General features: G+C 36.8%; 3 protein-coding genes across 3 annotated transcripts in view; 2 read left to right on the top strand and 1 right to left on the bottom strand.

The window, feature by feature from the left end:
- The window catches only part of LOC307131377 (RNA polymerase II elongation factor ELL2), a 379,314-nt gene that overhangs the window by 223,279 nt on the left and 128,254 nt on the right, over positions 1–27,781 (top strand). Inside the window, exon 2 of the mRNA XM_079824988.1 lies at positions 25,877–26,001. The gene's annotated coding sequence lies outside the window, so the exon portion shown is untranslated. The remainder of the gene's footprint in view (positions 1–25,876; positions 26,002–27,781) is intronic.
- rasef2 (RAS and EF-hand domain containing 2) lies at positions 4,212–17,370 on the top strand. The gene is made up of 17 exons (XM_079824756.1): positions 4,212–4,762; positions 5,527–5,679; positions 6,947–7,037; positions 9,622–9,717; positions 9,800–9,880; positions 10,492–10,607; positions 10,736–10,804; positions 10,917–10,998; positions 11,141–11,211; positions 11,391–11,574; positions 11,644–11,745; positions 12,474–12,618; positions 12,715–12,796; positions 16,355–16,469; positions 16,554–16,667; positions 16,750–16,826; positions 16,917–17,370. The coding sequence occupies exons 1-17, from the start codon at positions 4,452–4,454 to the stop codon at positions 17,017–17,019; spliced, it is 1,992 nt and encodes a 663-aa protein (XP_079680882.1). The 5' UTR covers positions 4,212–4,451; the 3' UTR covers positions 17,020–17,370.
- fkbp16 (FKBP prolyl isomerase 16) overlaps positions 20,981–27,781 on the bottom strand; it is a 74,692-nt gene continuing 67,891 nt past the window's right edge. The window contains exons 7-8 of the mRNA XM_079824989.1: positions 22,126–22,266; positions 20,981–22,006 (exon numbers count right to left, since the gene is read on the bottom strand). Of these exons, the coding sequence (XP_079681115.1) occupies positions 21,920–22,006; positions 22,126–22,266 (228 nt within the window). The 3' untranslated portion in view covers positions 20,981–21,919. The remainder of the gene's footprint in view (positions 22,007–22,125; positions 22,267–27,781) is intronic.

Here is a 27,781-nt window from a genome sequence, read left to right as displayed (position 1 = left end):
TTATTTGATCAAAAATACAGAAAAAAATAATATTGTGAAATAATGGTTTTCTATTCGAATATACTTTAAAATATAATTTATTTCTGTGATGCAAAGCTGAATTTTCAGCATCGTTACTCCAGTCTTCAGTGTCACATGATCCTTCAGAAATCATTTTAATATGATGATTTATTATCAATGTTGGAAACAGTTGTGCTGCTTAATATTTTTTTTAGAACCTGATACTTTAAGTTTAAAAAAAACCTTTGATTTTTACTGATTAAACATTATTATTCAATTGCTGTTTTGAAACTTGCAACCTATAGTTTTGAGTCAAGTGGCAACAAACTATGATTAATGAAACAATATACCGTAATATCTCATATAATAATATTAATAATGGTCAGCTTATACATTTTATGAACACTTTAGGTTTCAGGATCTCTTTTGGTCTGTATGAAGATATATTTTTTCAAGTTTGGAAACATTACTAATGTTTTTGAAAGAAGTCTCTTACGCTCATCAAGCCTGCATTTATTTGATCAAAAATACAGAAAAAACTGTAATATTGTGAAATAATGTTTTTCTAATAATGGTAATGGTTTTCTATTCGAATATACTTTAAAATATAATTATTTCTGTGATGCAAAGCTGAATTCTCAGCAAAATTATTCCAGTCTCCAGTGTCACATGATCCTTCAGAAATCATTCTAATATGCTGATTTATTATCAATGTTGGAAACAGTTGCATTGCTTAATATTTTTTTTTTATAACCTGATACTTTAAGTAAAAAAAAAAAACCTTTGATTTTTACTGATTAAACATTATTCTTCAATTGCTGTTTTGAAACTTGCAACCTATAGTTTTGAGTCAAGTGGCATCAAACCATGATTAATGAAATTATATACCGTAATATCTCATATAATGATATTAATAATGGTCATTTTATGGACACTTTAGGTTTCAGGATCTCTTTTGGTCTGTATGAAGATATATTTTTTCAAGTTTGGAAGCATTACTATTTTTTATGTTTTTGAAAGAAGTCTCTTACGCTCATCAAGCCTGCATTTATTTGATCAAAAATACAGAAAAAACTGAAATATTGTGAAATATTATTACAATTTAAAATGATGGTTTTCTATTTGAATATACTTTGAAATATAATTTATTCCTGTGATCAAAGCTGAATTTTCAGCATCATTACTCCAGTCTTCAGTGTCACGTGATCCTTCAGAAATCATTAATATGCTGATTTATTATCAATGTTGGTCTCACAATCACCAGTGAGAGCGCCCCTGATTACCACCTGAGGGCACTCCACCCCGGACTGTCACTCCATCAAGTACTACATCTCCCATAATCCTTTGCCCGGACTCATCAGCACTCATTGTTTGCACCTGTGTCTCATAGCCCCCCCTCAAAATGAGTGCTGATGAGTCCGGGCAAAGGATTATGGGAGATGTAGTCCTTGATGGAGTGACAGTCCGGGGTGGAGTGCCCTCAGGTGGTAATCAGGGGCACTCTCACTGGTGATTGTGACAGTTGGAAACAGTTGTGCTGCTTAATATATTTTTTTTAACCTGATACTTTAAGTAAAAAAAAAAAAAACGTTGATTACCGATTCAACATTATTATTCAATTGCTGTTTTGAAACTTTATAGTTTTGAGTCAAGTGGCATCAGACTAATGAAACCATATCCCGTAATATCTCATATAATGATATTAATAATGGTCAGCTTATACATTTTATGGACACTTTATGTGTAAGGATCTCTTTTGGTCTGTATGAAAATATATTTTTTCAAGTTTGGAAACATTACTATTTTTTATGTTTTTGAAAGGAGTCTCTTATGCTTATCAAGCCTGTATTTATTTGATCAAAAATACAGAAAAAAACTGTAAGATTGTGAAATATTATTACAATTTAAAATAATGGTTTTCTATTCGAATATACTTTGAAATGTAATTTATTTCTGTGATAAAAGCTGAATTTTCAGCATCATTACTCCAGTCTTCAGTGTCACATGATCCTTCAGAAATCATTCTGATATGATGATTTATTATCAATGTTGGAAACAGTTGCGCTGCTTAATATTTTTTTAATAACCTGATACTTTAAGTTTTAAAAAAAATCAGATTTTTACTGATTAAAAATTATTATTCAATTGGTGTTTTGAAACTTGCAACCTAGTTTTGAGTCAAGTGGCATCAAACCATGATTATTGAAATTATATACCGTAATATCTCATATAATGATATTAATAATGGTCAGCTTATACATTTTATGGACACTTTAGGTTTCATATGCTCTCTTTTGGTCTGTATGAAAATATCTTCACAAATACAGTACTATTTTTTTATGTTTTTGAAAGAAGTCTCTAATGCTCATCAAGCCTGCATTTATTTGATAAAAAATGCAGAAAAAAAGTAATATTGTGAAATATTATTACAATTTAAAATAATGTTTTTCAATTTGAATATACTTTGAAATGTCATTTATTTCTGTGATGCAAAGCTGAATTCTCAGTATCACTACTCCAGTCTTCAGTGTCACATGATCCTTCAGAAATCATTCTAATATGATGATTTATTACCAATGTTGGAAACATATTATGATTCATTTTTTTTTTGTGATACTTTTTTGCAGGATTTTTTGATAAATAATAAGTAAAAACAATATATATATATATATATATATATATATATATATATATATATATATATATATATATATATATATATATATATATATATATTATATATATATATATATATATATATATATATATATATATATATATATATATATATATATAATTTTTTTTTTTTTTTTTTTCTTTCTTTTTTTAAACATTTATTAAAAATAAAAATCTTGTGTAACAATAACGTTTGGGGTCAGTATTTAGTTTCCTTTCTTTAAAAAAAAATAATAATTTAAGTGATAGTAAAGATTTATATTGTTAGAAAAGATTTACATTTTGAATAAATGCTGTTCTTTTTAACTTTTTATTCATCAATGAATCCTGAAAAAAACGATCACAGTTTCAAAAAAATATAAAGCAACACAACTGTTTCCAACAATTATAATAACTGGGTATCAAATCATCATATTAGAATGATTTCTGAAGGATCATGTGACACTGAAGACTGCTGAAAATTCAGCTTTGACATCACAAGAAATACATTATAAATTAAAGTAGATTAAAATAGAAAACCATTATTTAAAATGTAATAATATTTCACAATATTACCTACTGTTTTTTTCTGTATTTTTATAAATGTTTCCAAACTTCTGAACGGTACTGTCCATAACTCTCACTTGGTTGCTCACAAGCGCTGTAACATTTTACCGTACTAATGCTGCCATCATGTGGCAATTGTTGGTAAACGTATCTCCAGGTTAAATAGATTAACAAATAGGTGACATAGTTACAACAACACGATACTCATATCCAGTTATGTAAATAATGAAGTTCCTTTAGGTAATCCCCCTTTATGCGCGTGTGTTATTTGACGCAGGCTAAAGTTAACTATGACTGAATCGTGTAAACACTTGAGTTGGTTTAAGGTGCGGTGCCCTGTTTGCAGAATGACACGGCCAGACAGACAATGACAAATAATACAATTTCAGAAAATATATTTTTTAGCAATGTGGCGTGGACATTACCAAACAAAGGAAGGCAAATGTCCATCAGCAGATAAAAAACAGTCCACACCTGCAAGGGAAATACAAAAGTACCAGCGCCTTCGACACAATGAACCCACCGTGACCGCGCGCACTGGCGTCTGGCGCGCGACCGAACAACGTCAACATGACCGCGTTTCTGATCTAATTTTGTTGAAGATGTTTTATAATTTATTTGAGATAATTTTATTGTAGTCGTTACTACATGCAATGGCAATATAAGCACAATTTCTATTAGAAAAATAATTACGTGGCGCAGTAAAATGGTAAGCAAAGACTATGTGAAAAGCCACTTTAATTATTATTTTCTCTATTATTCATTATTAGCCTATTGTATGATAAATACTATATATTATTCTTTGTTTAATGAAAAGCATAAAATAACATGTGTTTTAGGGTTCTACCAGGTTGGTCTCTTTGCTGGTTTTAGTTTTGGGCACTTGCTAGATGTAGGCTAAATATGGGCTGGTTCTCAGATTGCTGTACACTTAAACAGCACGCCTACCTCCACAGCTATCCAATGACACACTAACTCGAGTTTAACTTGTTACAGGCGAGATAATGAGCGAGCATCCAATCACTCATCATGCCTTCATCAACCTCTAGTTTCAGAATCAGCGCGAGGTATCCGTGCGCGCACCTGTTGGCGATGTTGGCTACATGTTAACGCTCATTCCTCTTCACGCTTTCGTCTTTTCTTTTCGTCGTGTTATCACTTTCGCGTGGGTTATTTGGAGCGGTGTCGTTGTACACAGGTGTGTTTTGAATAAGCGTTGAAGTGAAAAGATGAACCAAACTGACCTCCGGAGACTTTTCGCAGCATGTGATGGGAATAAGTCGGGAAGAGTCGAATACGAGGACTTCACCAATGTTTGCCGAGAGCTCAATGTCCCTGCGGACGAGATCAGGACTTTATACAACAAGTTCGACCTGGATGGAGACGGATACATTAATTTTAACGATTTTTCGTCAAGCTTTCATGAAGTTGCCGAAGCCCTCAATCTTGCTTTGTTGGGAAACAGTTTGCAGAGTCAGAGAAGCGCTTGGGATGAGTTTGAAAACACCCTAGACGGAGATGTGGCCTTTTATTTGGGAAGGTAGGTTTATGTTTTGACTTGTGAAGTTCAGGTTCACTTGTTCTGTTAAACTTTTACTTGGGTCATTATAGGATGGCCGAGACGATATAATAATTTTTAAACTAGTTTTTATGGTAGCTCAATTTCTTAAATAAAGTGTGTGTGTGTGTGTGTGTGTGGCCTACATAACCATGTTTTTTGGGTCAAATGTGGACCCAGAAATTGGTTAAATCTGACAACTCCTCCTTTTTTGGACGCTCTCATTTGTGAAAAACTATTTCAAAATTCTTTAAAAGCTATTATGTTGTATTTTTATTATAGTAATTATGATTACAATATATAATTTTTTTGTTTTTTGTAAAGATGTGAGGTTTTTTTAGGCTATGTCAGTGGTGGAAATGTCATATATATATATATATATATATTAGACCATAGATGCAGAATATCCTACTTTATTTATGCCTATGTATTAATTTTGCACTGTGTTTGGAGGCTATACATGGATAACATGAAAATCCTCTTCGTTTTGAACTGGAACTTGCCCCCCTCATCCCCCTATTTATAACTAGCTGTAAAAACAAAAGTCTATGGTATCTGCCCGTTTAGCTAATTAAACCTGTGTATACTATACATACAAGATGTTTAATGTTTTTCAGATACATTTAACAACCGTTTTGTCATTTATGCCAGTACCTATCTTGATAACTGGATTCCTCCATTTAAATGAGAAGCGCTCATGCAGTCCTTGTGTTTTATTGCCGTTCTCACTTCATTCTTGTCTGCAGGCAGTGGAATGCATTAAGTGAGTTGTATGAACAAATCCACTCCACATCAGATGAGCTGTTACTGCAGCAATATGAGGATCTCATCAAGGCCTTTGTGGCGGAGAGCAAAGAATACCGGATGGAGAGTGAACAACTCGAGACCAGTCTTCGAAGGTGAGAGGTTATTTCCAGGGTTCAGCTGGGATGCTGTGCTGATTCAAAAATGGGTTTTACAACAGCTGGTTTGGCCCTTTCAAATTGTCATTGCTAAAGAGTTCCCAGTTCTGCTGAGATATGAAGGACAATAGTTTGTCCAAATATGTTTGTCAAACATGTTTGAAAGACTTTCTTTAGCATTTAAATGTCATTTTGTGGCCCCTTGGAAGTTTTCTGAGGCTTTCTAGTGGGAGTGAGACGATCACACAAAAACACCAGTACAAAATTGTAGTAAGTACAAGAAGATTGTGCTGTTTTGTCTGATTAATATGGAATAAAACTATTTAAAAGATAATTGTGACTTTTTAATCTCAGTCACAATTCTGACATTCTCACAATTGCGTGATATAAACTCAGAATTGCGAGTTTGTATCACGAAAATCTGACTATTCCTTGCAATTGCGAGTTATAAAGTCCTATTTTGAGGGGAAACTATTTTTTTCTTCTCTCAATTGTGAGTTTATATCTCAATTCTGACTGTTTAACTTACAATTGCGAGTTTTATATCATGCAATTGTGAGAGTCAGAATTGTGAGAAGTCGTAATTACTTTTTTTTAGTTTTTATTCCGTGGCAGAAATGAGTTTCTGTAGATTAATGAATCCACATGAATATAATTGTGAACTTTCTATTTAGTACATTGTATGGTGGACAGAAACACTTTGCCCTTTTTTTTGTTGTTTTTCTTTTTTTGTCCAGGAAGTGCTTAATTTATTAAATAGAAGAAAAGCTCTTCCAAGGAAGGAGGAAATTGAAAATTAGTGTAGAGTTCCTAAGCTTGTCCTTCTCCTCGTATTTCTCAAGAATGTCTATTTATGTGGTTCTGTAGGTGTGGACGCAGTTTGAGTGCTCTGTTTTCACAGTGAAACAAAGTTCAGGCCTTTTACTGTGTGTTTAGCGTAAGGCTGTTTGCTTCACCACAGGTCCACAGTTACAGCTTGTGTTCTCAAGAGTCCTGCCTTCATTCCTCCCTTTCCTTTCGTCAGACGTTTGCTCAACTGCACCCTTGATAATTATGATAAGACGGTGTAGCTTAAAGGAGTAATTCATCTCTCCAGTAGTAGCTCCTCGGGGAACGTTACTTTTGAGGTCTGGCTGTTGGTGCGCTTGGTTTTAGGATGCCTTTAATGCATCCAAGGCCGGTTGTTTCAAACTGCTTTCTGGACAAAGACTTAAGTTGCCATTTCGGTTCTAAAAGTTTAGGCTGTGCTTTTTGATGTCAACAGGACAGAGGAACTGACCAGCAGTCAGTTAGAAGAGATGGAGGAGGACTTGCAGCAGCAACTGGCCTGCACAGAAGAAAGGGTCCGAGAAGAGGTAAGCAGTCAGACAAGTTTGATATGCAGTGACATTATTATTATGAATTGCCACATGTATGTACATTAGTTTGAATATTAACAATGTAACATTTAACATGCAGATCAATGCAAAAGTAGACACTGCATTTCTGAATGCTTAATGATATTCAAATATGTTGTACCTTTTAAAGGTACACTGTTATTTTTGGCCCTCTTGCAGTTTAACAACTGCATGCATTTTGCATAAAAACATTGTTTTGGTTGTGCTTCGCCTCTGCGTAACTGTGGATTAATATGGGCCTGCACAATAGATAATGCTTTACAATGAACTTCGTTAGAGAGCAACAAATGGCAATTTATCTGTTCAAAAAAATACTTTACTCACCTGTTGAGTAATAAAAATGCCATCTCTGCGTCGCTTATACAAGATTTCAAATCACTTGGTTCTTGCCCTCTCTGAAAATCCAAGCCACTTTAGATTTAGCTGCTCAGTCAATCTTTCTCGCTCGTTGTGACAACTAACCTAAGCCCCTTCCACACCAGACTCGCGTCAAAGTGGCAGGAGCAACTTTTCTCTATTTACGGATATGACAACTCTTTGCGTACATGCGTTATGTGTGACATATGTACTAGTGCTGTCATTCGGTTCATGTTAGGTGAGATTAATTACAGGAAATTGTATGATTCATTTTTTTTTAAAGTTTCATATTTCAATATAGTAGTTTCAAAATTTCAGTTTATCATCATTCTACATTAATTTGGAGATTAAGCTTATCTTCACTGTGTAAGTTATACATTAAATATTGATTAAACCTTATTCAGTCAAGAGCAGCGAGTGATTTTTTTTTTTCTCTTGTCTTTTGATTTTACATTAATGACTGACATCACCGCAGCAGGTTTTTTAGGCTGCTGTCACTTTAAGGTCTGAAGCATGTGACACGAATCTGTCATGTATATCTCATGGCCCCACAACTCTTTACAGTCATTTAATACTTAATTTAACAAATTTAAGGCTGTGCTTACGAGGATACTTAACAAAGTGAGCATTTTGTCTTACTTTTGTGTTCTTGTTCGGTCAAGTGCGAAAGAACTCAATGTGGCTGGCGCGCTGTCTGAAGCGGCTTTGAGGTGTGTGTCTGTCACACAAACAGGAGATTCACAGACACGTCAGTACTGATTTAAAGGAACACCACTTTTTTTTTTTTTTTTTAAATAGGCTAATTTTCCAACTCTCCTAGAGTTAAACAGTTGAGTTTTACCGTTTTAGAATCCATTTAGCCGATCTCCGGGTCTGGCGGTAGCACTTTTAGCATAGCTTAGCATAGATTATTGAATCGGATTAGACCGTTAGCATCTCCCTCAAATGACCAAAGAGTTTCTATATTTTTCCTTCTGTAGTTACATTGTGATGGAAGACCGACGGAAAAGAGGTGTTTTTTTTTCTTTTCTCTAGGCCGATATGGCTAGGAACTATACTCTCATTCCTGTGTAATAATCAAGGAACTTTGCTGCCGTACCATGGGTGCAGCGGCGCAATGATATTACGCAGCGCCTAGAAATAGTCCCCAGCATGCTCTCTGTGCAAGCAGGTTGTCACGTTGGTTATGTTGACGGAAGTTAGCCTATTTTCAGGGCTGCGTAATATCATTGCACTGCTGCACCCATGGTACGGCATTTTACAATTTTCAAATATAGTAGTTTTTGAGTGCTTAAATGTTTATTAGCAGTTTAATGAATGATCGTGTGATCATATACTGTAGCGTAGCCAAAGGATGACGAAAAAACGGATGCTGCGTTTTTATATATTTTTAGTGTTCATTTTGACAGCCGTGTTATGTACGACATTTCCTGCGAAAACAATTATGTCAGGTCTAAAATATAAACTCTAAAGGTGATGATACACGGGGTAACTTTGAACAATGTTGCTTGGGAAAAAAAATTGCCCTGTGTATTATCACCTTAGGGCAACGGACTACTGGTAGTTCTCGTGTCACACTGTTGACAGCAACAATGGCCAGCAATATTGCACAATCATCATCACCTTTATAATCAGCATTTGTAAGACAAAAACCCTGAAAAAGTTGTGTATATATAAGTACTACAGTGCATATATTAAATGTATGTGTTGGTGGGTTTTTTTTTTGTTTTTGTTTTTTTCAGTTTAGTTTATGATTTTAAGGTATGATACACGGGGCAACTTTGAGCAATGTTGCAGAGTGATGTTGGGTCACTTTCCCATTGAGACTGTTCAACATTTCTATCTGGATACTTTGGTTGTGGCTCCGGTGTCTCAACTGGTTGCCTGTTGACGGCAACATTGCTCAAAGTTGCCCTGTGTATCATCACCATTAGTCAAAGATAACCATGGTTCATACATGTAAATGTATATGTTAATTCTGTCTTGCTAAGTGGAAAAGGGGGGTTTCAGGTTCAGTTTCTTGCTCAGTGGTTCACCTTTTATTCTGTTAGCCAAGTGAGCTGTTTTTTACAGGAAAGTCAGCCTGACTCTGTGTGCACAAAGGCTTCTCTATGAGCGCTTGTAAATGCCTCTTTATTAGGCCTGTGCGTATAAAAAGAACACTTCTTGGGTTTCATGCATACAGGAGCAGAAGAAATTGGATGAATCCATTGCTATGCTCCAAATCAAGCATGAGAATGAGCTGGCAGACCTGCAAACAACAATAGAGAGGCTCACAAAGGTGAGAAGATAATGTGGGATTCTCATCTGAATGCATGTGGGTTTGTCTATTTTTGTGTGTAACTTGCATTCTCTAATTTTAGCAATATCAAGAGGAGGCGAAATTAAACAGCCCCAGAGAAGATGCTGCCAAATTGAGAGAACAGATTAGAGCTCTGATGCAGGTATGAATCCGATTCCTCTCCCCCATTACTATCACATGCAGTGCCCTTCAAAACTTTTTGCACCTTAGAGGAGAGTGAGGTAAAGTCTGCCAATTTTTACTTGAACTGATAGTTCACCCAAAAATGAGGTCTTACCATCACTTTATTCTGAAACTGACTTTCTTCTGTGAATAAAAGAGATTGCGTTTAAAAAAAAAAAAATGTATGCATGCAATGAAAGTCAGTGGTGTCCTTTTTTGTTGTTCCCAACGTTCTTCGAAATACCTTTTTTGTAAACTTCAGACAGAAGTGAAACTTTCACGTGAGGCCATAGAAATGACTTCTCGAAGTAGAATGAGCGATTTACACTTCAAATAACAATTTGAACAAAACAAGGGTTTTGTGAATATGTATTGTATTGTATTGGGAATATGAATACAAAACATATTTAAAGGGCCCTTTAAATATGTGATCAAATTATGAACTTTGTTAGAGCTTATCCACGGACGCATTTTAGCCCACACCCAAGTCTGAATTTGGTGGGGCAGATTTCCCCTCAATTCTGTATTTGCCCTAAATACCATATTGAGACATTTGTGCCCTCTACAGCTTTTATTTCTGTTTATTTTTAGGAGAATGAGGAGCTGAGGAGTTCTCTTATGAAATCCAAGATGAACGTCTCAATTCTCCAGGTGGAGTTGGACAGATTGAAGAATGCCTTCACTGACCAGAAACTCCAACACGAGAGGTGAAAACACTGATGCTTCAATTCATTTAAGCAGGGTTTGTGTATGTAAAGACATGAATTATGCCATTGGTTCTCTTGCATTGGTTCTCCTTTGTGATTTAAAAAAAAACCCTGCATTTTCTTCTCAGAGAAAGTGATGACCTTAAGAAGATGATGATGGAGTACCAGTCTTATTCCAGCCAAATAGAAATCCTCCAGTAAGTCATTTCAGTCGTTCTCTGTAATGCTCAAACGAATGAAAATATTCTAATGAAGAAATGGATTTCTTGCTTGGATATGAGAGGTTTTTTTTTTTTTCTTTTACTTCAGGGAAGTGAACAAAACGTTGTATGACAGTAATGATGGGTTACGCTCTGCTCTGAGCCAGGATAGTTCTTCTACAAAAAGACGGGTAGCTATTTAATTTGAGTTGGTACTGCATTTGTTATAACCAAATATTTGGATTTCCATCATAAAGGAAATCAGCATAATTTCTGGAAGGCATTTTAATGTACACAATAACTATCCTAATTAAAATGTTTGCTCTTCTGTAGCTCTCACCAAAAAATGAAATTCCTCCCAGGAAGATGAAACCACTTCGCCAGAGTACAATGAATCAGAGCGGGTAATAATGCCCTCTAATGTTTGCTCCGTATTTTTGCAGTTTTGTACCTTGACAAAAATATACAGAGTAAACATTTCAAGATGCTTTTAGGCCTGTGTGTTTCTCATATATTATTATTTCATGTTTTCCAATGGATGACATTTGACTAAAAATATAATGTAAATCAATTCTTTTTTTAGTTTTACTAATGAAGAGGATACTATGTCCCTGGTCAAGTGCTGGGCAGATAGATATTTGGACAGTGGCGTTTCCCTTCAGGTGGACCCTGAGCCGATGTCAGGCATCAATTACGACAGTGACGAAAGCCATAATTCAGTGGAGACTGTGCATCATAGCTACTCTTCTATTCCATCTGAACTGGAGGCAAGTCTTCAGTTTTCACACTGTGTATCTGTATAATTAATTTCTCGGTTAAATAACTGTTTTTTGTAGGTGTCAGAGCTGAAGTCTGAAGCTTTGGGATCTGTAGCTCGTAGCACAGCTGGCTCAATATCTTCCTCACTTCGGCGGCGCTTATCTGCTTTTCCTGTCAAGGTAGTTCTTGCTTGCTTCCTAGTTTTAAACATCTTATTAGACTGAAATAGAAGTTGACAATGTTTTTATTTTATGCAGATTCTAAACTTTTACTATGTTAATGTAAGACTTCTTATGTCACTGCACAAAACTGCTGTATTTTATTTTTTTTAATTGTAACTCGGCCCTTGCCATGAAAATAGCCTCAGCTATTGACATGACATTCATCCTCTACTACTACTACTACCTACTTTTGCTGAAAACCATAAATGCCCAAAGTGTTTTTGTCACGTTACGGGCCAGTTAGCGAGTAACTTATTTACTCCAATGACTATTTTTGGATCCTGTGTATAATGATCACATGCTGTGTTAATATTCATATGTTCAGGGATCCGGGGGCCTCAATATCTCAAATGATTTCAAAATAAGATTTTTTTTTTTTTTACTCTCTTTTGAAGAACGAGGATTCCCAGTCTTGGGGAAACTTTTATATGATATTTGATCATAAAAGTTTGATTCCAAGACCTTGCAGGAATTTACATTAATACTTATAACTCTGAGTATCTTTATACATTTTATGAGTGTACCTTTTTCTAGTTATTGCAAGCTGTAAAAAAAAGTGTTGGCTAGGAAACTGCATAAATAATCATAATCACAATCATTAAGCTTATATCTATACAATAACTGTAAAGTACAAAATAAAAAGTTGAGAACCACTGTAATGGACTTTGTACATTTGTTCTCGATAGCAAACTGAAGAAGACTGGCATGACACTGAAGACCTCTCTCCAGTGTACCGTCTGGTATTGGCTGGGGATGCCGGGTCGGGAAAATCCAGCTTTTTACTACGGCTGAGTCTTAACGAATTCAGAGGAGATATACAAACCACTCTGGGTGAGAACATGCAACCACATTATTTTTGAACGTGCTTTAATGTTTCCATATGAATACAGTATGATAGAATCTAAATGGCTCAATTCATTCTTGCAGGTGTTGATTTTCAAATCAAGAAGATGCTTGTGGATGGAGAGAAGACAAACCTTCAGATCTGGGACACTGCTGGACAGGAAAGGTACAGTAGTACATGACTGATTTAAGAACCAAGTACATGGCTGGTTAAAATGATGTTAAGGTGCATATTAATTAGAGATGCACAGATCAATTTCTCCACCGATTCCCAGTGCACAGGGTCCCCTGAACCACCAGGGGGCCCCCTTGCGCTCAAAGATGATTTGATGACTAGGGGTGTGATTTTAATAGAATTTGTTTCAGTTTTGATTTTGGCTTCTGATGATTTATATGAACATGATGCCGCATTGTTCCTTTCCTTTAAAGCGGTGCGCTGTCGCCCTTCCTACATAACCTCCATATCAAAGCATGTAACATGACTGTTGTTACACAAGTCTCCTGCCGGACATGCTCGATTCAACAAGTTAAACGGTTCAATAAAAAAAGCAGCTCAATACGCTTTTATGTGCTAATGTTGTGCTCACTTCAACAGCACTAAATTCGAGAGATTTCCCTCAGACATCGTATGAGTTGCAGTGACACGTCTTTCCACCCTCATTTGATTGTCAGGATAATTGACCCTAATCATCGCCCATTTTTAAACAAATGGCCGATAACTATATTGGCTGATACACTGTATTGGGACACCCCTCCAAATAATTGAATTCAGATGTTCCAATCACTTCCATGACCAGGTGTATAAAATCAAGCACCCATGCAGATGCTTCTACAAACATTTTTGAAAGAATGGGGCTGTGTTCAAAATCGCCCCCTATACACTCATTCACTATTCTCCAGATTGGTCCACTGATATAGTCCACTTCAGGGGTGGACTGGGGCAAAAAATTGGCCCTGGACTTTCTGGCACAAAGCGGCCCATCACACCCGGTCTGCAACACACCTCACCATAAACCCACCAGCTCATTATACACACGGCAATTTTAAACACAGAAGCTATTTATACAAAAATATGAATTATATTATTTGTTTTATTGAAATGCTCATCATACTGAATGACTGACATACTACTTCGGGTTATAATTTGTCTTTCCTGGTGCACATGGCAAATAGTGTATATATATATATTTTTTTTAAATACAAATTGATTTCTCTTTTCCATACACTGTAGTTTAATATCATTAAGTTCAATACCTACCATAAAATCATACAATGCTATGGTCTAGAAGGTGTGGACTGTTTTAGGGTGCCTTTCTAGTGGTTATAGTATCTAGACATCTGTAACTTTATGGAATAGAGCTCAAATAGTGGAAAAGAGTTTAAAAATTATATACAAAATACAGCATATTAAAATGATTTCTGAAGGATCATGTGACACTTACTGAAGTAATGATGCTGAAAAGTCAGCTTTTACAGAAATAAATTACATTTTACAATACATTCTCATAGAAAACTAGGCCTATTGGAAATAATATTTAATATTTGTGGTTTTACTGTATTTTTGATCAAATAAATTCAGCCTTCTTTCAAAAACATTTTAAAGTCTTAATTATTTCAATTTTGATTACCAGTGTGTAAAATAATGCATGTGAACTAACTAGCAAATTATATATTTATTTTCATATGACACTTTCCATTGGCTACTTGAATATGAAAGTTAGTTTTAGCAAGATGTATGTGTAGGCTAAGCCTACATTTCAGAAATATATTTTGAATATTATGAATAATTTGAAAATGATTTTGAAATTACTGAAAGCCTGGAAACAGAAAGACAAACATTCCCTCTGATAGGCTATGCTGAAAACTGCGACAACTATGCTAATGTTTCTTTGTGCATTCTGTGACGAATACCGTAAAAGGCACTACAATCTGATTAATTCTAAAAGGTCAGCAGTAGTTTACATCCCTGGAAATTTAATGTCCGTCTTTTTAAATTTTTTTAAATCGTTAACAGTCGGGAAATATTGCTGTTGCCCATTGACTCATATTCAGCTCTTACCTCGGCTCGCATTCAAGTGCCGCCCGCGCTGCTCGGCTGCTGTGCACAGTAAATCCCGCCTCCTTCGATTTGATTGGATATCGCAAACATTTTGACATTGACGAGTGCTTTTACACCACTGAGACCCTGGGACTGAGCAGGCTATAGATTGGAGTTTTGCCTCGAGGGCTGCGCGGGCCATTCGTCTGGGCTGACGGAAGGATATAGGCTACATAGTTTTACTACAATTTATTCTTCATATATTTACGTAGCAACGGGCCGGCCCACATTGTCCAGCAGCCCACCGGGAAAACGCCCGGTATGCCAGATGGCCACTCCGCCCCTGGTCCACTTGAGGGAGTGAATGAAAACGAGTGAGTGAATTTGGACACTGAGTGAGCCGGAAGGGCAGCTCCAGTAATAAAAGATTTATCTTGAACTCTGCCGTGGAAACGCACATGCATAAACCTTAATCAAACAATTTAATAATAAATTAAAAAGGAATTTGTACCTGTATGCATGATATTGCGCTGGGCCAGTGCAGATGGATGGATGATTGATTCAGCTGCGGGTGCCATCTCCTGGCAGAAATCTCCCCTTATACCTAGGGCACTATTTGAGGGAACAGCCATTGTAATGGTGTCCGAAACCATAGTGGACGTTATTGAGTGGACTCATTCAATCCCACAATGCACCGCTATAACGAGTTTACAACCGATGTACGCTTGACGGCTAGAGAATACCCATAATGCACTGAGTCGCGCTGCGCATCAAATGAATTCCTACTTCTCGCCAGGAGATGGCATCCACAGCGGAATCCTATAGCTGGAGCGTCGGAACCATTGTATGTGGGCGGGGACAAGACCAAGGATATTGGACCCACTCACTTTTACCATCTCTAATTCAGCGCGTCTGTTTACGAATGGACTGTCCCTTGAGTCCTGTTTAACGAAGACAGTTTTCAACCTAATCAATGTACCACGGCATGTTGCCACAGAAAATAAATTCCGGCTCCTCACTCTGTGTATAAACGAACGGGAAACATTTACAGTAAATAATGGAATATTAGCAGGCATGCAGGCCTCGGGTTTAAATGCGAAGTCACATGTTGGATTATTTGCGTGTTACTTGACCTGTAACAAATTTGTATACTTTAGAGGACTTTTTTTTTTTTTTTTTTATGAAGAAATTTCTAGTTGTAAAAGGTCATTCCTGTGGGACGTGCAGATTTTAAACCTTTGATTTGTAGTTCCTGCCTGCCAAGTTTTCACTGTGTAATGAACAATATGCCAAAGATACTACAGACACAGATGCTACTATAAGACATTACTGTTTAAGAGTTTGGGGTCAGTAAGATTTTAATGTTTTTGGGGAAAAACTCACCAAGGCTGGATTTATTTGATCAAAAATACTGTAAAATGGTAATATTGTGAAATACTACTACAATTTAAAGTTTTTTGTTTATAGATGTATTTTTAAAATGTAATTTATTCCCTTGTTGGTAAAGCTGAATTTTCATCAGCCATTACTCTAATTTTGCTGCTTTAATGTTTTTGTGTAAATTTTTAAATGCGTCTTTGCTGAACAAGTTGTATTGCTCACCCAAAACTTTTGAGCTGTAGTGTATGTAAACAATACTTCACTGGTAAGCATATTCATTTTCAAAAATGTGTTTCTTTTCTACAGGTTCCGCAGCATTGCCAAGTCATATTTCCGCAAAGCACATGGAGTGCTCCTGCTGTACGACGTCACGTCTGAGAGCAGCTTCCTGAATGTTCGTGAATGGGTGGAACAGATTCAGGTGCGCTGACATTTTAGTGATCTTTACATTTTACATTTCCTTTGTATTACTGTAGTCTGAATCCTGTCAATTTTTCCCTCACAGGAGTCAGCCGATAAGGACATCCCGATGTGTGTAATAGGGAACAAGGTGGATTTGAGGGCAGAGAGGCCAGAGGGAAGCTGTGTGAGCTCTTTCCATGGAGAAAAGCTTGCTATGGTGAGTCTAGTGTCTTGGATATGTGTGGGAAGAACGTAATAACCGTCACGTTGTCAATCCTAATGGCTGCTGTCCATGACAGACTTATAATGCCCTGTTCTGTGAGGCAAGTGCTAAAGAGGGGACGAACGTCATCGAGGCCGTTTTACATTTAGCAAGGTAAGATGCCACATCAGCTCTTGCTTAATCTAAAACCGAGTAAAGATATGAAGTGTTTTGAGGTTCTGAATGTCTTCTGAAACATCACAGAGAAGTAAAGAAACATGCAAAACTGGGGCGGAGGTCAGAGTCACGGGTGAATCTGAGTCTTCACAAACGGAAGAAGACGCTCAGCAACTGCTGTGGAGTCTAAGTCTTGCAGCGAGACTGGTTTAAATGTCTTAAATTGATTTTAATGTCAGTGCTTTGTACTAGTAAAAGTAACTTTTTAAATTATTGCTCCTATTGTAAAAATGTTAATAACTTTATATTTTTAAAGAATCATGTTAGTCACTTTTAAGCAATTTAGACCTCTTTTGGATGTTTCGTATTTGTCCTTGGTGTTGAGCACTGATCAAATGTATACTTGTACATTTGCCTACAAATGATCAATTCACTTCAGGGTTCAGTGTTTATTTAAATTGTTTTTATTTGTTGTTGTAATTGTGTTGAAGGATGTTCATGTACATTTTTCTAACATTGTTAAATAAAAGATTTAGTTTTAAATCAAGGTCTGGAAACGATTCTTCTGATATTCTTAAAGAAAAAGTAGTAAACTCTGATTTGAGTTACTTTATTCAACAATTAAGTATAGGAAATCTAAATTTACAAGTGTGTTTCTGAGATGGGGCCGTTATTCTTGGTTTTTACATGATCAATAAAATTGATACCTGCAAATTAGTACAAATAATGGTACTGCTCAATCCAGACAAAGAAGGGAAGAAAAACAAGCAGGCTAACACCCAACACACCACCAACAACAATAATGATGGCTTCAGATCGTCCGGATGTCTTAATATAACTTTGGCTTTAGAATACGATTTTTCGCAGGCCTTCTTTTGCTTGTTGCATTGTTTCAGCATCTCTAAAAGAGAAAAGAATAATGGCAGTTAATTGTTCCACTAGACTTTAAACTGCAGCACATTTCCTTTTCTCATACTCGCAGAAAGGAAGCAACTGATTATGTACGAGAGCTTCTTCCAGAGGAGCTGCATCTAGCTCAAGTTCTGTTACTGTCTGCTATTGCCGGTTACCTCTGCTTCCGGGCAGCAGCAGACAAACCATCGTCATTTCTCTTGCCCTTGTGCATATCACTTTGCTTCTTGGCATTTTTCTGGCGAGCAAGATCGCACTGGTTTCCCCCTAAAGAGGACACAGTGCTGAAATGAAATAGCTGATCTGACTGACACCTGAGATCTGAAGATGTTTTAAACTCAATTTAACAGAATAAAGCCTGCTGTATAATTTGATGCATACAAATATCAACTTTGATGCACAATCTTCTACGTGTTTTCTTGGTAGTTCATACTTCTCTAGAAATTAAAAGGCCTTTTGGTCTAATGTCCACACTCGGGTCATGGTTCACATGTCATCTTTAATGACCTTTATAAAATGTAAAACGTTTTTATCAATATTCCAAAATGAACATTTACCGAACTGAAGCAGTTTGCTTATCAATTATCATTGTATTTAAATGCAAAACATGACACAATGTTAAGACGCATTATTGGTAGATATAAATGCAAAAGTGTTGTTTTTTTTTTTTTTTTTTTTTTCATGCCGAGTGTGACCTCCCAATTCTCACTATACTAATATGGGCCATAAAAGCCGGCTGTATCATGATACAAAACTTTTATAAATATATAGGTTCAATAAAGATCTCATTGAGGATGTTGTATTAAGAAATGCCAGTAATATGCCCTTATGGGGAACGCATAACTTGACTCAAAGACGATACTTTTCTAAGAAATATTTTTTTAAATACCAGTGATTGTTTCCGCATCTTTAACGTTAACTGAAATATATTCTGGCAAAGATGAATGGGGGTGTGTGAATACAAGCACAACAAACTTTTTAAAAAACCAACTTCTAATACATAAATATAGTGGTGTCCATATAATTCGATTTGTTGTACCCTGTAGAAAACAGTCATGGTAACTTATAACATTAAAATAAAATCCCGACTAGTCAGAAGAATCGGTGTCATCCGCCATGTCCCGATGTAAGAGCTCTGATTGAAGTCTGTCCGACTTTACAACCCATGCCCCTAAAACAGGACGCTGATCAAGACAAGCTGTGATTGGTTGCTTCACATGTCAGTCAGACGTCCTCTTGGTCGGTCGGCCAATGAAAGCTGCTTTGGAGTCCAGTCAGTCGAAGGTCTGACGCTACCTTTTGGGTTGGCCTACAAAACACATAATTACTGCAGAACTTCTTAAATATTAAAAGTCTACAATCTTCTTTCCTGATGCATGCTGGAACAATCAACCAATAGGCCTAAAATGAAATCGTAGGCTATACGTAGCATGCTAAAACATAACAGCAGTTTATGATAGTCAAGCAAAAGTGACCCTCTTTTCTGTCTGAGAAATTCAGGTGCATTTTGAACCACCTTTTTATCTCCAAATCCCCAACTGTCCACAACAATATTCACTATGGGGCGAAATAATAAATTAAGAAATATAATTGAGTTGTTTTGGCTTATGTTTTAAAGTCATCTTGAGGCCCACTTTGGAAGTTTGCTGGTTAAAGACCACGGCTTTAGGCTACTGACCTAACAAGTCACCTTTTAAAAAAAAAAACGCCATCAATGCAAAGCAGAACTGACACTTCAGCCATTCATCAGAGAGAAACGCCACCTGCTGTTATCAAATAGGGGAGAGTGGGGTAAGATGACCCACCCCCTTTTATCTTGGCAACCATACACTTTTATTGCCATATATTTTGGGACCACCCATCATTTCTGCCAGACTGTGAAAATGAGAAGCACATGGGAGGAGTGGAAGGCACCCTTTTACTTCAAAAACTGTTTTTGGCTTGTCAAAGTAAAATTTTAGCATAAAAGATGTAACGGCTGTTGCATCAAAGCAAATCTGTCCAGGTCTTAAATATTGATCCATATTTGTGATTTAGCAATGTATAAAACCCTGCAAATCATTAAGCTACATGTTATCCTGAATTGGTAAGCTATAGCTAGTTTTATTCAAAATGGCAGTTATGGGGCAAAGTGAGCCAAATGATGTGGGGGAAATTTAGTCAGCATTTGAACTTATCCTACCACAAGGCACTGTAGTTAAGTTAAATCTCTGAAGTAGTTTCAATGTAATGTCCTTCTCTGAAAAGAACCAGAAGATGCTCAATATGTTCCCAACGGTAGTCCCTAATAACATGTTCAATATTGCAGAAAAACTACCCTACCAAGAACCTTTAAAATGTTTATTATTTTCAATGACATTTATTCAGTTTTCATTTAATTTTACTCAACAAACTCTTAGGCTGTTTTTGGGACGGTTACAACTTTGGTGTTCAACATTGTTTCAGAAATGCAAACAATTAAAGATATTGAAATATCTTCATTTGGTTGGTTTTATGTTGTTTAAATTAGCTTTAAGAAAAGAAAATATTTGTAAAAGGAAATTGGACTTAAATGTGTTTTTAAAAGAGGTAAATTATCTTTACAATTTCACATAGGTTTGATTTAGATTCAATTAGATGGTGCAACTTACCTATTGACTTGGATCAACTTACCCCTAACCTGGGGTAAATTGAGCCACACTTTTTTTTCATATAAGAAGCCATATTTTTTAGAACCCTTTGTCATATGTATCCTGATAATTAGTGATAGGAAACATCCTGAAATTACTTTAGATACTTTCATTGTACTTCTGCCTTATGTTTCTTGAGGGCCACATAAGTAAAATAAATTGGCTCATCTTACCCCACTCTCCCCTACAATGTCTGCATTATAACAGTCAAGGACAGAATCTGTGATCTTTCTCCGACACGTCACACCAACTGGTTTGGGCAACAATAGATTAATCAGCTGGCGTATTAGATCCTCTGTACAGATGAGTCACCGGCGCTCAGACTGTTTACAGGAGTGCCAGAGCGTGGAGGCGAACAGAGTAACGCTCATGCCCAGGAAACCAAACCCTGAGTGGAACCAGAGTAATTGTGTGGGTTAGTTTTCAAGGCCGGATGTAGTTCCACTTCTGTGAGAGCAGATGTAAAATCAACATGAAGTCAAAATAGCCCTTATTTGCTATAATGCATCCCTGGTCTTATTATGAATGATTCATCGGTGCTTGCTATTTTAAAGAAAATTGTCTTTGTATACTGTAATCTCAAACTTTTATTTGAAGGGCCCCCTATTATAAAGGAATATTTCCTGTGGTATTTTTTTTTATATACAAAGCTGCTGCTTTTCCAATTTTTTTTTAATTAACAAAAACATGGAGACGTTGGTATTTTAGTAACCACAATATATTTTGTTATTCCAGAAATTTCAAGAAGGAATATTAAAGTTTTTTTTTAGCATTTCAATAAACCCAGAGCAAATTAATACTGTACATCAATGCATTATTTATATGAAACAACTTGTATAATGCTGAAGAGCAATGTAGAAAAATATTAATTCCGGCTTATTAGGATCCCACCAATTCCTGAAGTAAAAAAATAAGTGCTTATATCACGTTTCACATTATGAAAGTAGAATAGGTTTAAAACTAAAATTGACTTAAGCGGGGTGACTTCATTCTATTTGATCTTTACTATTTGATATATCTTAAATTTTTCTAAATAAAATAAACTTTCTGTAAATTGATTGTTATTAGTTTTACTGAATTAATTACAATTGTTGTATATCGGTTGTAATATTGATTTATTGTTATCTTGGAAGACATTTCTCCACACATATTTTATTCTTCATAACTGTCATCAAATGTCTTCTACTACCATAATGATGATTTAATAGATAACAGCTGTTCCCCAGATAATTCCAACACTGCATGTGTGACACAGCAGAAAGCGAAACGAAATGCCAAACATTTTAATACTTGTGTTTTTATTGCAAATATTTTAAATGCATTTGCCTTGCCCTTTTTTCCTGTGCGTAGTGTATTCTGCTTTGCATAAGTCGGTATTCCACCGGCAGAGCCGCTCATGCAGCTGCTCTTTAAACACACAGTTCAGTGCATTTTTCCTCCGTCCCTTGGCAGCTTTGTGGAATGTTTGTTTGTGAGACTTGTAGTTAATTTGCAAGTAGGTCGGGAGAGCTAGTTCCGTGCGGTCAGGACCACAGATGTGACTAAACTGCCCAAGGCCACCACCAGAGCTCCAAGCAGAAACTTCCAAGAAATTCCCTGAAACAGAGTTAGACACAAGATCAAACGACGGCACTCGGACGCCAGCTCTGGCACATTTTGAAAGGATTTTTCCCACCACTTTTATTCTCTTCACTAGGTGGTAGTCAGTCACTTACAAACGGCTTCTTTTTGGGCGGGGGTGTCAGAAAGGGCGCTATGTTTTCGCCAAACACTTGAGCTGGTTTAGCTTGCCAATTCTGGGTCTCATTTTCCCCCGCCTGTCTTTTTACCAGTTTGGACAGTTCGGCATGAATGGCCTATAAAATACATTAGAAAGAAAAAAGATTAGCATTCAAAACCCTAATACAAGGCAAAGCACAACAACAACTATCCTGTGTGAACTTTGGACAGTTCTGAGGGGGTTGGGGGAGCGCTCTTGCAGTTACTAACAATGACCAACAGATGGTGCCATTTCACTGACTGCAAGCTGCGCTTCAGGACAGTCATGATTGGGGTTTCATGTGAAACAACAACACTTCGTGTCAAACGTTAAGCGCATATTAAAGGGATAGTTCACCCAAAAATGAAAATTTGGTAATTATTTACTCAGCCTCATGTCGTTCCAAACCTGTAAGACCTTTGTTCATTTTCGCAACACAAATTAAAGGGTTCATGAACTGCGTTTTTTTTAAATTGTTTTATGATGTTTCCTGGGGGTGCACTTATAATGTTAGAATGCTTTTTACATCAAAAATGATCATAATTTATAATTAAAAGGCATTTTTCCTACTCTGATTTTAGACTCTGCTCTGAACGCTCTGTTTTAAGGGGTGTGTCCGCGATGAGAGTTCAGTGTAAACGCCCACTGCTGTGATTGGCTAACGTCTTTCCAATTGAAAGAGTATTACTCTCTCTTTTAGTGTGTTTTTACTATTACAGCTCTCATGGTTAACTAGTCGTGAAAAGTGTTGCATTACATTTAGATCTATGGCTTTATATTTAGATCCATGTCATTATATTAAGATCGTAGCATGAAAGGTTGCAGTGATGATCAGTGTAGCCGATCACACGCTGGTTTCTGTACACTAACGAATGCTTTCATCTTCACTAACAGTGCAAACGTGATCAATCGTTGTCACTGATAAACTCTCTCTGTTTGACAGCTCCAGCGCGTGCTGCTCCAATGATTGCAAAGGGAGCTTTCTTTGCTCGCTTTCTTTATAGTATTCAATCACCATTAAATAACAGATTATTTTCATCCTACTAAGAGAAACAACGCAAGTTGACGTTTAGTCACTGGTTTGATTTACTGACACACAGACAAAGAACATGTGACTGTTATGAATCCTCACATTTCAGATCAGGCATTAGAATGAACACAGTTACTTACATGTTGCATTACTGTTGAACGCACAATATTTTGTAATCCTCAACGGCATGTTTATTGCTTGGTAGCTCGATCTGGTTTAACACTAGGTCTATGTTACATGCGTGAATCGGTGGGCGGGGCTAAACAGGCAGTGATGAAGTAGGCGTTGATCTTCATCTGCAGAGGCGGTGTTTCACCACACAATGACGTCAAGGTGTGGCACATTCTGAGATCGATAATTTACTGGTCCTGGTGTCTATAAAAGCTTTTCTTTGACTAACAAGGAAGTTTTCAGCTCTGAAACTTACAGGATATTCTTATATTACCATGACCTTTTTATATATCATAAGCTCAAGGAAAGTTGATTTCTAAATTCATGACCCCTTTACATTTCTTTGAGTCTGACCCCCATAAAAGCAACACAATTACCACTCTCAAGGCACAGAAAGGTAGTAAAGACATTGTTAAAATAGCCCATGTGACTACAGCGGTTCAACCTTAATGTTATGAAGAGACGAGAATACTAAAAACCGAACAACTTTATTACTCCATCTCTGACGCTGTTCACGTGAGCACCACAACACATGCGTGTGTAGGGTGGCCATATCCGGATTTTAAGCTCTCTGTCCGGCGCAGCCTCAAGCCAGACACTCATTTGTCCTCCTTTTTGAAGTTGCGCTGAAAAGTTGCAAAAAAACCCCAGCTATTGAATCTTTATTGGGAAGCAGCAGCATAGCGTCTAATGCCGTAAGATCTCTGGTCAAACAAATGATTGGCTGAGAGCGGTGTCAAATAAATATCTGATATATGATTGGTTAAAAACGTAAACAAGCCTTCACGACGTGCTGGCTACGTCATATCATGACGTTAACCCGCTGAAACGTCAGACCTCTTTTAATCCGGAATGGACAAAAGAGCATGAATTTATATCAAAAAGCAGTAGACGCTTTTCATAGATTTGGCAGATTATTTGTTTATTTATGTATTTCCAGAAGTCTAGAAATGTCATGTTTTCAGGCACTGTGCAATTTGCAAGACAGGTTCATCTCAGGGGTCAGTTTTTGAAACATTGTCTTGAATAAATACAAATACTGTGAACAAATACTTTTTTGCCTCTTACACATAGGTCTACTTCAAGATATATCGTACATCAAATGGTCTGGCAATGAATAGAGTAGGCTATTTCAGAATCACTGTATCATGATGCCATCGATATGATGGACAAAATTGTATTGTAGTTGCGAGTACACCAGAGCAGTGTTAATTTGACAGCAAATTTTGATTTAGTTTTAGTCATATTTTAGTCACCTGAATTGTTTTTTAGTCGACTAAATTTCATAAGATTTTAGTCGAGTAAATCTACAGTATATTTAGTCTCCTAAAATCACATGAGTCTAGTTAATTGTAATACATTAAGCATTTAAGCATTACATAACCGACTGTCACTTGAACTGACATTTTGACATCATTTTGTTTTTGACATTAAAAATACATGAAAGCTCAATTCACTTTTTTGTTTGTTTTTTAAAAGCATCTATATAGTTTTTATAACTTTGTATTTCTGTTTTAGTTAGTAGGCCATATCAGGTTAAGCTAAAGCTTCAAATAAGTTTGTTTATTTATTTTTTAATTTCAGTTAACATTTATTTAATTTCAAGTAATGAAGATTTTTTTTAATGGTTTTAGTTAACTATTACAACCCTGATACTTCATTGAATATGTGTCAAATACTGGTCTTTCCTCCTGACTATGAATTAAATGGGAATGAAATTAAATACAGTTTATTGTGTAAGCAAAAACGAATATATAATGCGTGACTTGTTATTATAAACAAGCTCGAAATACACCGGGACTCTTATTTTGAAATGTCTGCGTCTTACTATTGCAGTTGCAGGAGCTCATTCAAGTTCAGGAGATAAAATATGCGTTGTTACAACCGTCTAAAACATATTACTATATAAACATCGGAAGGTAAACATTGTCATTATTCATCAGCATTAGTTCATAAACAATTGCCTGGCATAAAATGTGCGCTATTTCCAGCAGTTAGATCAGCACGTTCAAATCAAATGTGTGCATCTGTTACACAGGATATCAGTTCTGACTGGATCTCTTCCCTAATCGGCCCTCCCTAACATTTTCATCTCGTTTTTATTTGTTGGCGAAAATGACAGTAAGTTTTCGTCATAGTTTTTGTCATCCAACTCTAGTTTTTATTTAGTTATCATCTCGTTTTCGTCAGAGAAAAAACGGTCGTTGACGAAAATTATGACAAATTATTTCGTCAACGAAATTAATATTGCACCAGAGTCCTATGCAATAAATGCCACAGAGTGTCCTCCTTTCTGGTGTTAAGGAAATGGCCACCCTATGCTGGTGATGCTGACAGGAGCTGGCCAATAGTGAGCCGGCATTCTGCCATAGAACCCGGAAGCCATGCACTGTGTTTACAATGTGAACATCTTATAAAGCAGAAGAGAAGAAATTGTTGAATACTATCGTTTTTTGTTGGACTATTCATATGGACTAATTTAACGATGTCTTTACTACATTTATAGGCCTTGAAAGTGGTTATAACGTTGCTGTCTATGGAGGGGTCAGAAAGCTCTCGAATTTCATCAAAAATATCTTCATTTGTGTTCCGAAGATGAACAGAGGTCTAACGGGTTTGGACGACATGAGGGTGAGTAATAAATTACATTATTTTCATTTTTGGGTGAACTAACCCTTTAAAGGTGAACTATGTAGGATTTTTGCAGTAAAACATCCAGAAATCACTAGGCCAGTGTTATATATTTTGTTCAGTTGAGTACTTAGAATATCCCAAATGTTTTCAACTATTTGTAAATCGTGAGAAAATTGCTATTTTAACCAAGGAGCCGGGACGTGTGAGCTATGCGTGTGAGGGAGTCGCCTGTCGATTGCGTCATATCTGCGTCACCCTCGGTCTCCAGTTTTATTCAGTGAAACACTTTACTCTCACTGCATTGTGAACAAGTGTCATAGCAGCCGCCGAGGAAATGTCATAACTTCCTTTTCAACACACTCAGATATATCTAATACGATAAACAGAGCTGCGTTACCTCGCACTCAGCACTGGAGAAGAGGAAGTGCCGCCGGCAACTGTGTCATAATAAAAGTCCCGCCGGCGACTATGCCATAATAACAGTCCCGCTCTTCAATCGCTCCTGCGGCCTTGCTCAGCTCCACAACACTCGCTCCTGCTCTGCTTCAGACTACAGTAATGTTAATAATCGCATCCATGAACATGATTTCTGCCCGAGTCCTATCCTGACTGTTTCCCACCGGCTGTGAGGTGAAGACCACATGTCCCGAGATTCTGTGCTCAAACGTGGCGTCATCAAACTACGCCTTTGTTTTGAACAGGCGGCCTCTAGTGGACGGAAAAGTTACATAGTGTAGCTTTAAGAAGGGTTTGTTAAATCATTCTCAGAACAGCTGGTTATTGTATTCTTGTAGATCAATATATTGTTTGACCTTAGCCCCATTTCCACCGAAATTACCCGGAACAATTTGTCCCAGGAACTCTTTTTCCCCCAGACCTGCTGCTGTCTGCGTTTCCATCACAGTCTAAACTACCGTGAAGATTAGTCCGGTGACATAGGACTGTGCGCGACTTTCCAGAGTCCACTGGATTTCATCCTCCACATATAAGCTTAATAAAGCCTGAACCTCATCGTCGGCCCATTGTTTTTGTTTTTACTCCATTGTTGATTCGAATAGCTAAGAACTTTTACTGCACGCACCGCAACAGACTTTGAGGTTGAAATATAATACTGCGTGAACCAATCAGCATGTTCAGCACCCAAGTCCCACCCCCGAAAGTTCTTGAACTTTGAAAAAGTACTACCTCGCGAGCAGGGCCGTTTTGAGGGGGAAATTTTTACCTGGAACTTTATTTAGACCCCGGTTCCTGCTTCTCCCTAGTTCCTGGGGAAAGTTCCCACAGTGGAAACGCGGTTCTTGATTTTATTGGTTGCGAGGATCTGGTCTGTGACAGAAATCACTTCATTGAACTTTTTATATGCCTTGCTACTTTAACACCATTCAGACACCATTTGAAATGGGTCTGAACATTTTCCTTAGAATATAATGGGTACGGATTTGCATAGCCTACATGTATAATTACAATCAAAATGCATTAGCAGAGACCCTACACTTAAGAGACTGCTAACAGGCTGAAATATATAGCACCACATGTGTTACCACGTTTTCTATCCCATGCTATCTCGGACTCTATGAACCTAATTTGAATTTTGCAATGAGTTCCCTCCTGAGGAAATGTTTGCTTTTTGCCCTGCCATCCAGACGGGGTGTCATTATAGCAACAGCAGATATTTTAGTTTTGTCTAGACAAAGCTCACTTTTCACCATGAGCACTCTGGGTCAAAGCTCAGTGTGAGGGGACCATAGATCACTCAAGCCCAGATACAATCTGTGGA

Source organism: Gobio gobio, assembly GCF_949357685.1.
Source record: "Gobio gobio genome assembly, chromosome: 9".
NCBI classification, from domain to species: Eukaryota; Metazoa; Chordata; class Actinopteri; order Cypriniformes; family Gobionidae; genus Gobio; species Gobio gobio.
This window is presented reverse-complemented; position numbering and strand designations above follow the sequence as displayed.

Bases quoted from the DNA above. Each gene is read 5' to 3' on its own strand.
- rasef2 (XM_079824756.1), top strand. From the start codon at position 4,452: ATGAACCAAACTGACCTCCGGAGACTTTTCGCAGCATGTGATGGGAAT. The intron at 7,038-9,621 runs GTAAGCAGTCAG...TCATGCATACAG, and splicing joins AAGAAAGGGTCCGAGAAGAG to GAGCAGAAGAAATTGGATGA. The intron at 16,827-16,916 runs GTAAGATGCCAC...GAAACATCACAG, and splicing joins GCCGTTTTACATTTAGCAAG to AGAAGTAAAGAAACATGCAA.